Raw genomic sequence first — 13128 nt, 5'->3', positions numbered from 1 at the left:
AGATTATAAAATGAATGCCAAAATAGAGATTATGGGAATTTTGGAATAATACAAGCATATGTCTAACAGATATGCTCCAAACTATCCAGGATAGTCCAGAGCCACGCTGCAATAATTCATTGCAGCCCATTAATTTGTCGCGATCATTTAAATGACTTGAAATTTAATGAACAACCAGACGATTCAAATGAATTTGACGTTTGCAGTTTTTCACTTGGTTTTTTGAATAATTTGAAACATAAAAGAGATATTTACATCCATATTCTTCGACTTTCATGTTCAAAGGGATCAAAAACAAAACAAAAATTCTCTTGTGAATTGGCAGATTTGTACACAAGCGTGTGCCAAACACTAACCGACTTTAGTACACTGACGAACAGCGTCCCATACTGCACGTTGTAGATATATTTTAATATTGTGTTTATTGTAGAACTGATAGAATGTCTTATCAATTTTTTAAATACTCAAAGCCTTTCAGAGTTCAATGAAGCTCCGTTACCATCGATAAAAAAGTTTTTACATTGTCATTCGTCGAGAACAGTAACGTTGAAGATACAATATATAATGATTTTTTTTCTGAACAGTAATTTCATAAATCTTGGTACTCATCACGTTGCATTTATGCTACGCTTCCGCGACGTCCTCGCGGCACAGTTGTGAGCTCGCTTTGCCTCGCAGCCGCTCGCATACCGCTAATACGATAAGACTGTAGTAGTTGCGGGAGATATAGTGGAAATAAAAAACTTTGTTACATGGAAAAACTGTTTATTTGCAATCATACATTCTACATTTTGAAACTCTGAATGATATGACACATAAATATATCTTTTTCATATGTTAACGATTGTAACTTAAGTGATATACAAATATATAAAACATGACATTTGCAGTCATTTGTCAATATAACACCATAATAGCATATATGTAGGTATGATATAGATGTTTCTGAACAACAAAATGATATTTATTTCTTCAACATTTTGGTGAAAGAAACGCAAGTTAGTTGAGCATATAACTTTATTTTAAAAGAATGAAGCCAAGGTACAGAATAACATTAGGTATTTTTCTAATATCGGGTACACATCTCTGCAATCTGCAATATATTATACTATGTTGGACAAGGGAGTCTAGACTAGTTGGTCGCTTCATTCGATTGTCCCTCTTATTCAAGATATACTGAACTCATTAGAAAAAGCTTCAACTTTAGCTAACATTATCATTTATGAAATAGCTGAACAAAAATTTTGGCGAACATAATAGTATATATTTAACTCATAGCTTATTATAATAGAGGGTTGCTTTTCTAAATTGTACAGTATACATCACATACTTTTATTTATATTCTTACATAGTTAAATTCTCACAATTTATTGTCAAGTAAATCAAAAATTGTAATTAATAAATTTTATTTCCAATATAATGATTACTATGATAACATTTTGAAACAGAATTAAATCGATTTACCAAAAATTTTGTTTAATAAGAAACTTTCTATGAAATTTTACCCATTAAAACGGATTTTTTATGACAATGCATATATCGAATAGTCATTTATTATATTTTATATTTTTTATATAGGAATTTATTATAATGATCTGAGGAAAAGCGGGGATACTTGATTGCCAGGGACACAAGATCCCAAATTGAATTTACCGCTCTTATATTTTGTTCCGTTGGTAACATTGGTTGCGGAATTTTCAGTTTTATTAAACTTCTTCATTTACGCTGTGTTTTTAGGTTATGTTTCGGTTGTAATTTCCTTTTAAACATTTGATTTGGTCTTGGGAGAGTAGATATCTGTTAAAGGATGATATGATCCGGGTATCAAATCTCCCTTACGTATTTCCTAAATAAATAAATCGTGTAACTGTAAATGTATATTTGTAACTCTTGGATTTACTTATAAATTCACTGTATTCACAATGTACAAACAAAAGTTGGTCGGTGTCGAATTTCAACTGAATCACCTGATAAACTAGAATTAAAGGCAGAACAAGGATAAGAAAGCATCAAGTATGAAAAAATATGGGACTGTTCATAAATTACGTAACGCTGAAATTTCAAAACTTCATGGCCTGTCTGTAACGCTACCGTAACAATTGTAGTCTACTCTGTCTGTCTATCTAGGATAACTTAACAACCTCTCGAAAAAGAAAACGAGTTATATGGACCATAAAAAAGCTATTTAAAAACTATGCTTTGCTTATACATGTTTATTTAACTTGAATATTGCACGCTAAATTATCTAATGGCATATTATATGACCGTTGAAATTATATTTGTCTTATTAAAAATAAAGTTATTTAATAACCAAACCTTGTACATTGTCTCTTCTGTGAAATGCTCTAAGTGGACATTTTCTCCTTTTCCTCCTTTAGCATTTGTAATGAGTGTAAGTTCAACAGCTGTAGCACTGGACTCATTTTTTTCCAGGGCTGAAACCATTCCACTAAACAATGTTGACCATGCACAAACCGAATAAACATTTCACCACTTTCATCATAAAAAAATATTTTTACCAGAGGTGGACACATTACCTGAGATAATAAGTACTTCTTCGAACCAGAAAATATTGTCATTCTTTAATTTGTCAAGTTCCAAGGTGGTTTTATGTATATAAATATGTATTGATTATAAGTTATTAAGAAATTGAGCTAGCCAAACAATTCAAATTAAATGTACACTTTTCTTGCCTTTTTTCGGCAAATTGATTTATTAAATCATCTATAGCTGCCTCATCGAAGTCCTTAGGTAATTTTTTAGTACTTGTATTTATTAAGTGTCAAGAATAGAATGTATGCGGTTACTACCTCTGGAAAACTAATTCCATTAGTTCCTTGATGGAATAAATTTTTTGAATTTCAGATTTTCCCATTTTTTCAGAGCTATTAATTGTTCATTAAGATTAACTGAGATGTCTTTACTGTATTTAGCCGACAGTTTTCCGGAAGCATTTTTTAATATTTCGTTTGAGTTTGAGAAGATAGGAGTTTCTCCGGTTGTAATACTTCGAATATATTACTCAAGTCACAAAGGCTCTCAAATCTTTGTTTAGTTTGAGAAATTAATATATCTAAACATCAATAGTATACATTGACTTTGAGATATAATTCCGGGTCTGAAATTCTCTCATCTTGTGATAACTCATTAAAAAAACGCTTCGTTATCTTTCGTCTTTTATTTTTAAAAACAGTTGTTACTTTCCACTCTTTTGCTAAATCTCTGGACTCATTTAACAAACCATTGAATGGATTTTGATTTCTTATTTCGCTAAGTCTATTCAAAAGATTACTTAATAAAATAATAGCTTTCTGTAAGTCATTATTTTCATGCTGTAAAGCTTCAGAAACAGGATTAATGATTTCAAAAAGTAAAGAAAAAATGTGACAAGCCCTAAGAAAAATCTATAGTTTGTGTACGGCATTTAACATTGAGGAGGCTTAGCGTGTTAAAAGTATTTACAAGAGTAACATACTTGGATTAGCAGTGCTTAAAAAGAGATTGCTTTTTTGACTTTTGTCATTTCTGAAGTGAAAACTCTATAGGCACGTAAGACAGTTTTTTCCCGGGAAACACGAGTTTAAGTGACATTGGGGATAACATTTCACTAATTTTTGTTTACACACGTTAGGGGCCTCTGTAGCCCGGAAGTCCCGTATCATTGATACGGCCCCTGAATCCAACAAATATAGGAATTGAAAGTTGACTTGGATGGGCGGATGGATAGGCGAATGTCGCAGCTATTTTATACTCAGAATCAAAAGGATTTCTATACTCAGTAAATCGAGTATAGAAGTGTTTTGAGAGGGAACGTACAACTTTATCGGGGAGTGGTACGTCTAGATTCGTTAACTTGCATTAACCCAATACGGGTCTGGCGTTGGTCGGAACAAGTCATAGTGTGACGTCAATTTATGACCACCAGCTGAGGTACTGGTGAATATTTTTTAAAACAAGCCCAATGTCTTTAAGATTATTTGTAATAAGATTGGATGATTACCCCTTATATACCCAAATTTTTATTTTCTTCGCTACTTTTTGTAGAAATATGAGTTCCACTGTATATCATATTAAAATTTTTATTATTATGTTTTTTTTTTAAATTCATTTATTCTAATATAAAATTCATTGAATTCATTTGTTGGTTGAATTTACGAATATTCAATTAGATTGTGAGTTGGATACAATTTAAAAAAGCTATCCTACAATCTCTATTAGAAAAAATGCCCAAAGAATATGTTTTTTTTATTAAAATCGTATTAAACTCTATCGTTAATTAATACATATTTAATTAAATAACATTATTGTTATAATTGCAGGTTTAGATTTTTTCGTTTCTATCATACTTGTAAGTTCTCTTGGTAATGAAAAGTTCGAAGTTTTATTTTTTTTTTAATATAAATCAGTATAAATACATGATATAAAAGTGATAGGACGTCATGTACTTGGCGAGAGGCTACTTAACGTTACAGACTGATAAATTTGAGAATGAAAATTATGAAAGAACTTGTAGATAACGTATAACATAATCTACTAATGTTGAAATCTAGACTATATCTCACGGTTTCTTCGGGAAGAGATAATATAAAAATAGTACGTAATTCCACAATATTCCTAGTATGGTTAACGCTTCTTGGTATGCGGAGATTTTGAAATAATAGCATTTTCAATGTTTGTAGAAGCTTAATTATCTAAGTAGTCGACAAAATTGAGCACAAAACCTGGGAATTTCAGATCAGTAAGACAGTTCAAGATGTAACAAAGTACATTCGAATCGGGAGAATCTCAGGAAAAAAAATCGTGAAAAATAAATGAAAATTGACTTTGTTTCTACGAAAACTTCATTTTGAAAAGTGTATATTGAAGGGTTAAAATTAAAAAAAAAAAATAGAACTCGGTGAATATTGCTGCAAATCAGTTCAATTTTACTAGTTAGATATTTACCAGGTCGCTGAACACGAACTTCACGACAGAAAAGGTCTACGAGATATCTGGTGTTTTGTATTGCAGTCCCATGGGAATTCGTCATGAAATTGGCCGAATATATAAAAATTATGGTGGTTGTCGAAGTCGCGGAACATGAACATCATGACGAGGTTTTCTGATGACGTCATTTTCTGAGGCCCCATGGAAATTAGCCTAGTATATATATATATATATATATATATATATATATATATATATCCTAGAGGTTTTGAAGGTCGCTGTACACGAATATCACGATGATGACCTGCAAGATATCGTTTTAATAAGCTTGAAAAGAGTTTATTTGCAAATTGCAAATGTGGCTTTATGGGTATCTGGGAATCCATACGGCATGAATCCCACTATTTGAAGATAAGAACTGAGAGAACAGCATTTAGTCCCATAAAAAAGATATAATTGTTTGGCCCACCGAGCATCATGAATATGATATTTTGCAGAGTCAATTGCACAAATTGTGCAGCCATTAATTGTACATATATTGAGAACTGCAAACGACGAAACAGAAACAAGCAGAAAAAATTAACAACATATTATTTTTTTTGTGAAAAATAAATAAATTTTTATAATGAACAATGATAATGAACTAGTTACTCAGAGTTATACTTGCAATCTTTAATAATGGAAACTGCGTACACTTTTTCGTCGTAATATTCGTATTCAGTGATCTCCACAACCCTCAGAATGTATATTTGACCAATGTCACAATGAACCATCCACCCCGGGCACTAGGTACCTCGCAGGTCAGTCCCGTCGAGATATTCGTGTGCATCGACCTCGAAAACCTCCGATTAATACAATTGATCTCATTTCCGGTAATATTTTTCAAATTAATTCGAGATGCATGAATTTTACCCTTTCGTCGGTGTTGCAGGTTTTCTGCGGTTTCCTGGCGGCAACCTGGTGAACCGGTTCTCCAGCCACATGGCCGACGATAGGAAATAACGCAGCCGCACCTGTACCCGTCCTCCCCTTTTTACTTTAAAATAAACAAAACTTTTTCAAAAAATAAAAAAAACCAAACCGAGAAGAACAGTTTTTACTTGCAAGCTCTCTAAATCTTCGCTTTTCCTCCTTCAGAAAAGTTAGCAAACACAACCCCGGCCCTGCAGAGGAGCGATTCCTATATCAGGGCTCACTCCAACAAACCCTCCTCATTTTAAAATTTTCCTTATTACACCAAATTCTATCCAACGAATCTCTCTCCCTCTTTTTCCCTTGATTAAATGCAATTCATTTATTATTCATAATTTTTGCCTACAAAGTTTCCTGAGGTTCTCCCGAATCGAATGGACTTTTATGCTTCTTGATTCGTCTCTTACCACTCTGAAACTCCTAGATTTTGCCCTTTTTGTGCTTCATTTTTTCGAGTTAGAGTGTACCAAAAATAAATGAGGTACGTTGTAATGTATAAAACGTACATGATTTATTTGAAAAATGAATACCGCCTTTTGAATGGATGAAATTTGGTTGACATTTTGAGACTCGCCAAGTTAAAAGTGGAGCACATGACGTCCAAAAAACGGCGGAGTGAAAAGAGGCGTTCTACGATATCGATACGGAGACAAAATAGATTCGACGAACGAGTACAAAATCTTGGTTCGTCGGAAATCTTATCCGATATCGGCCGCCGGTCCCATCTCCGAATATATAAACGCACGACTTTTACCCACGTCAAGGTTATTTATATACTATTTATTCTATATATATAACTTATCATATATTTATTTTTACTTATTAATTTGCGAAGTTCATCACAATAGATTTAATGTGTGTTATGGACACCTTTTTATATTATCATCAATGGGCGAACAAAAGGCAGACACGTGTGTACCTCGAACTAATGATACTATACTAACTAACTACTTGCACGTCAGTACTGGATAACAAGTACCGTTTTAGTACTGAATTATTAGTATTATTATAGCGAATGGATAATGGAACACGAGAGTGTGCCCAAACTCCGTTCATTGTCGTCGAAAACGAAACGACAAAACTTAAACAAACAATTTTCAATAGAAGTACGAACAGTTTGACACAGTTGGAAGTGTCTTACGGCCCCACAGCAGTACGGTGTACGGTGCAGCGATTAGCAAAACGTGCACATAGGTGCCTGCCTTTTAGTTGGTAAACAGCTCGTGAATGTTCCACAGAAGAGGCACATTGCACAATTGCTTTATGTGCCGAACTGACGACACGATTTGCTGTTTTATCACAGTGAACGTTCAAAATTTCTTCTACTACTATCGACGCTGGCGCCCGCGTTGTTCGATATATTTTATTTAAAATATTTATTTTTAAACTTTCTTTTCCATATCTTGATATTTTTAAAATTTGTTTATTGAAATTATGCCTTTACCACTACAGCATCACCATCACATCATTTGCGCACTTGATATTGATGTTGATGCTTCTTCAAAACCATATCACTTAGGCATATTTCTTAGTTTCTCGCCTATTGCTTCACCTAATCCTACTGAACAATGATGTGAGGAGCCGACAGTAGTACGGCTACTGTAGCGATTATCGTGAACATTGTAAATATTATGAGGCAAAATCTGTCTACCACCATAGCTGCAAACTTCCAGTCACTTATAACTTCAGCTTCTTCATCTGCCTTTTTCATTCTATTCGTAATGAATTGCAATTCTCGAAGAATATGCTGGAGATCTCGTTGAAAACTACCGCTGCCGGATATATTCGCATCTTCTATTGTAGTAGGATGCCGTATAAACCCCGGACCCAGATTTGTTGTTAAAGTAGAATTGTTACCACTGCCGCTGGTAGCACCAGTTACATTTCTAAAATCATCATCGATGTCTAGCACGTTCGCCAAAAGACTTTTCGAAGAACGTTCCTTCAATTCCAATTCTTTCATTCTACTGTTCATCAGGATTGTCTTACGGGTTAACTTCTTGCCAGGTCGACTCATACCCAAAATCCACGGAAGCCATTGGAGGAATACCGATTTTATCTACAAAACAATAGAAGTGATTCAAATTAACAAATCCATCGATAAGTGTTCAATATAGTAACCAAAAACCAAGTTTTTTAGACAAATTCCATTTGTTTAAATAGTTTCCTTTGAGAGTGGTTGCAATTAGCTCGAATCTTTTCTTCAAATTCCATATAGGTTCACGTTTTAGTGATAAATTCCTCATTTGATTGATATTTTTTTTCCTTGGAACGTTGTTGTTAGTACAGCTACTAGTCACTGGGGATCAAAGTTAAAGTGTATGGTTTGCACAATACATCGATTTTATATGGTACTAATCATATATGATTGTCAATGTTAATTATTTTCTTCCATAATACAGAAGTTATAATTAAACTTCCCAGCAGATTGGTGTGTTTTTGCTAGATTGTCTAGCTACACTCTACTTAGATGATTACCATTTTAATTCAGATGCCCAGATAAAGCGTGTTAACCGTCTCTCGGAAAAAATCAAAATTATGAAAGGTGTAAGACAGGGTTGCTTTATTTTCCCGCTCCTGTTTAATATATATTGAGAGGCAATTTTCCAGGAGGTTCTGGAAGACATTGAAATTGTAATCAAAATTATTGGGAAAATCTTAAACAATATTAGGTATGCAGATTGAACAGAGTACGGACTTAAAATGAAATACAGTAAAACGAAATTCATGGTAATATCGGAAACTAGTATAAAGAATGTGTCGCTGTCAATTAATAACCAACCCATAGAGAGAATACATCGTTTTAAGTATTTGGGAAGCTGGCTGAATGACGAGTGGGAGCCAGATGAGGAAATTGAGACAAGAATAGAGAAAGCCAGGAGCACGTTTTTTAAATTAAAGTCGCTTCTCACAATATAATAACCTTAACCTGAGAACACGCTGGAGAATAACACAATGCAATGGTTTTGACTACCCTACTTTATGGTGTTGAGAGCTGGACTTTGAAAGTCTCCAGCATGCGTAAGGTGAAAGCTTTTGAAAAGTGACTCTTTAGACGGATCCTGGACGGATCGGGTGACCAATGAACAGAGATCGAGAACTATTAACCATTGTAAAGAGAAGGAAAGCTTCCTACTTTGGCCACATTTTTAGAAATCAAATATATGCCTTGTTACAGCTGATCATGGAAGGAAGATCGAAGGCAGGCGCGGCTTGGGTAGAAAAAGATTTTCATGGTTGAAAAACCTTCGATATTGTTTCCATGTTCCTCAACCTCCATTAGAATGAAGCAGGCACCGGAAGAAGAACAAGTCCATTTTCTTTTATATAAACAGTTCCAAATTGTTGTTTTTCTTTATTCTTTGAAACGCGACGACTATTTGGAAAACAAATTTTTTCATGTTCATGTTATATAATGTAAACACAATTTTCTTCCAGGATTTTTTGATGTTGATACTCACGTTTAAACTTTGCGTACCAGTAAAGAATAGTTCATTTTCCTGTTCATTCCATAATACTTTCAAGCCAAGCCTTGCATCAGCAGTATTTTTTTTGGTTTAATACCAACGCTCAATCAACACAGAGAATTATTTTCCCCATTATTCCCAAAAACAATATCAAAAATCAAAATATTGGAAATATTGAGGTCAAAATTTGACAGTATTCGTTTGAATTATCGTACTTCGAGGAAAAATAGAAATAAGTTATTTGTGGATACGTCTGAGTGGAAACTTATTAATCGACAGTATATTCCAAGCAACGCTAAAATAAATTCTACACTATTTTACATAAGGTGCAAGAAAAAATAAAGTTTACCACACATTTTAGACATACCGTAGAATATTTGGTTAATTTATGACGTTGTAATCTTCAGCAGAACACGAAGAAAAAAATATTACGTACCCATTGAGGCATTCCATGTATGTCAGCGGTACGATGATGATAATTTAGCACCACAACTGTGAGAACCACAGAGGATGCGACCATAAACATGATACAGTTGAAATATGTTCCTGTAACATCATTTAAATTAAACTCTACAAAGGTGAATCGAGTAACAGAAAACACTACATCTAGAGAAACTACGATAAACTACTAAAAATAAAGAAACGAAAAACTGTACAAAATTATTAAAATGAAAGTGGAATATGTCAAGCATAAAACACCCTTAATATCATGATTTCCTACAATATATACACCCAACTTTTTTCTAAATCAAAATATAAACAAATTATGTAGTACTTTTTTCTACTCACACACACACGCAAGCTGTTTACATCAATATTAATAATTTTTACTATTTTTTCACGTACTACGATCGTACCCTCCTCAATGATATTCACTTGATCTAATTCACTGGCCGAGGTCGGTGGGACAATGCCGTTCATCAACAAAATAGGTATTTTTTAATTAACTTTATAATTTTTTTAATTCCATCTTCATATATTTGAAAAGAATAAATTATTACTAGTTTTTTCTACATATTACTAAGCTAAAGGTGTCGTACGTCGCATCCAATCAAATCGAATGTGATTTGATTATGTGTGGCAGTACATCCCACGGAGTCGTTCTATTCGACGACAGACCTGTAAGACACCGTCATAAAATTAAATTAAAAAGTATGTGATAATACACATAAACAATCGTCAACCGATGGCCTTGGGTTTCTAATTAACTTTATATATATATAAGATTTTTTAAACGCTTCGTGACTTTCCAAAACAATTTGGTATTTAGTAAACTTTTTATAGCTAAACCATGTTTCACTAAAAAAAAATGAATATTCTGCATATAATCGGCTAAAAAGCAAAGAAGAATTGAGGAAAAACTCATTCAGAACAATAAGTTAATTGTAATTTCTGGAACTATTGCTGATAATAATAATGAACACACTGTTTACATTACCACTACACCAACAATTAGACTGTATCACGCGTGCTTCAATAACCAACGTAAACTAAAACCTTTCCATAATTTTTACTAAATATATACTGAATTCTTCCTCCAATGAACTTGAAAAACAATTTCAATAGGAAAATCTCTTCTGCGAAACAGTTCACATTCATTCCTTAGCCACTCAACTATAGAGTAGACTGTAAGGAATAAGCCCTTTGTCTTTATTTAAACTGTTCTTAAATTTAACTATCTCCATCTTGTCAAATGCATCCATTAATGTATTATTGGATACATTTTTTAATAATTTTACATTATTTGTATGAACTTTATTATACAGCAGCGTGCTTCGCAATAACTGATTTTTTGGTTCATATTTTAAATGAGCTATGTGCTCTTTAGACCGGATATTAACGGATATCTTAGTCTGCCCGACATACATAATCCTTACGTCTAATTTTTCAGATACCATTCTTTTGCAAATTTGGTATTTTATTCTTTAGATTAACCAACAATTATTTTGATGCACAGTTGGATTTGTAAAATAATTTTAAACCCAACCTAACCTAACCTAACCCATTCTGTTAAAAATTCCTACCAATCCCTTTGTATAAATAACACAAAGAAGCAGCTCTGACCAATTGGCTATCAGCGCTTATGACCAAACTATTCAAGAGTCATTTTGAAAAATAAATTAGTCAAGAGTTTCAGTATTTTCCCAGGTTATGGTACAAATATGTGGAGGATTTTTTCGCTATATCTGATACGAAAAAGGCAAATGTAGACTTCATCTTAAAACTCAATTCAAAATGTCTATTCATAGACTATGCCAGAATTTGATGTACTTAGAAAAAACCCCACTACGTGCAGGTACATTCCGGTTGATTTTTTCCATTGCATCCAACATAAGATGGCTAGTCTCCATTTGTTGGTACATCGGTTAATTCACTTTCCACAACATCGAAAGTTACAATAAGGGAAGAATGTCCACAATTTCCAGAATAAAAATTAGAAAAATTTGCTCTGGTACATTTTAATTCTGTTTATACAAAGGGATCGGAAGGAATATTGAACAGAGTGAGTTTTAAATTGGTTTATAAATCCAACACTCCATTAAAGTAATTATTGGGTAATCCCAAGGATAAACTACCAGATTTGGATAAGAGTAGTGGATATGAAATTAGCTGTGATAATTGTGACGGGTAGTATATTGGACAGACTAAGAGATCCGTTAAATTCCGGTTTAAAGAGCACATAACCCTTTTTAAAATATGAACGCACCGAAAAATCGGGTATTGGCGATAACGTTACTAGTAATAATCATAAAATGAATATAAATGCATCGATGGATGCATTTGAAAGCATTGAGATAGGTAAATAGACCCACTGGATTTGTTTTTCGCGTGAAAAAGTTTATTTGGGGGAAAATTTAATATAAATAGTCCATTTTAATAGGTTTTAGTATATCTCCAGTATTTGAAGACGATGATTTGATTATCGAAACGCGGCTAAGACAGTGTAGTTGTGAGTGCTGTTGTTGTGTTGTAAACGGTGTGTTCAGTATAGAAGAATCAGGGAGAATATTTGCATGTTTACTTATAGTTTATTAGATTTCTCTGTTCATAAAAATATTAGGATTGATTAATGTCATATATATTTGTATATAGCATGGAAAATGGAATTAATATTGCGAGAAAATACTTGAAGCTTCAATAATGAATGTTTAAAAAATACCTGTAGTTGAAACACAAAGGCATGACTAAAAAATCTATATAACTCAATATGGTAGAAAGCTACCAAATTAATCATAAAATTTCATTCAATTATTTAAGATCAATATACCAGTGTAGGACAAAATATTTAGAGAGATATCGTATCGAAACTTTGTTTATTGATCTTCAGTTTTAAATGAATTAATTCTTGATTATTTATGAGTTTGAAGATTATTTTAATAAATAATTATAGAATGGGTTTGAGTATCTTTTGTAGTTATTTTATATCTTTTACGTGTTCATACTGATGTGTTTCAAGTCGAAAAACAAATCGACACTGTCGTTTTTTTAACCCACTCGTTGATTATTTTTAAGTTTAATTTCCGACATTAGTTTTTTAAAATTCGGGTTTCAGATGGGATGAAAGCTATAGAATAAGATTAAGGAAAAGGCAAAGCTTTCTCTAAATACATAAATTTATATAAAAATTTCTAAGTGCACATGATTTTTAAAAGTATTTTGTTTATATTTGAATTTGGTTCGTGATAGTGCAAGATTACCTGACGTGGTAGCCGAATCTGGAATCGTTGAGGAATTTGATTGCTCTTTGGTCAACATATACACT

General features: G+C 32.9%; 1 protein-coding gene across 6 annotated transcripts in view; it reads right to left on the bottom strand.

Annotated features, from left to right (window-relative positions):
- Positions 1 to 744: 744 nt before the first annotated feature.
- The window catches only part of LOC130899291 (neuronal acetylcholine receptor subunit alpha-7), a 168747-nt gene continuing 156363 nt past the window's right edge, over positions 745 to 13128 (bottom strand). For all 6 annotated transcript variants that reach the window (XM_057809404.1, XM_057809487.1, XM_057809569.1 and 3 more), the window contains 2 exons: positions 9802 to 9911; positions 745 to 7957 (listed from right to left, as the gene is read on the bottom strand). In XM_057809404.1, coding sequence (XP_057665387.1) covers positions 7457 to 7957; positions 9802 to 9911 — 611 coding nt within the window. In that variant the 3' untranslated portion in view covers positions 745 to 7456. The remainder of the gene's footprint in view (positions 7958 to 9801; positions 9912 to 13128) is intronic.

This window comes from Diorhabda carinulata, chromosome 1 (assembly GCF_026250575.1).
Source record: "Diorhabda carinulata isolate Delta chromosome 1, icDioCari1.1, whole genome shotgun sequence".
Lineage (NCBI taxonomy): Eukaryota > Metazoa > Arthropoda > Insecta > Coleoptera > Chrysomelidae > Diorhabda > Diorhabda carinulata.
Note: the sequence above shows the minus strand (reverse complement) of the source record. Positions and strands in the feature narration are given on the sequence as shown.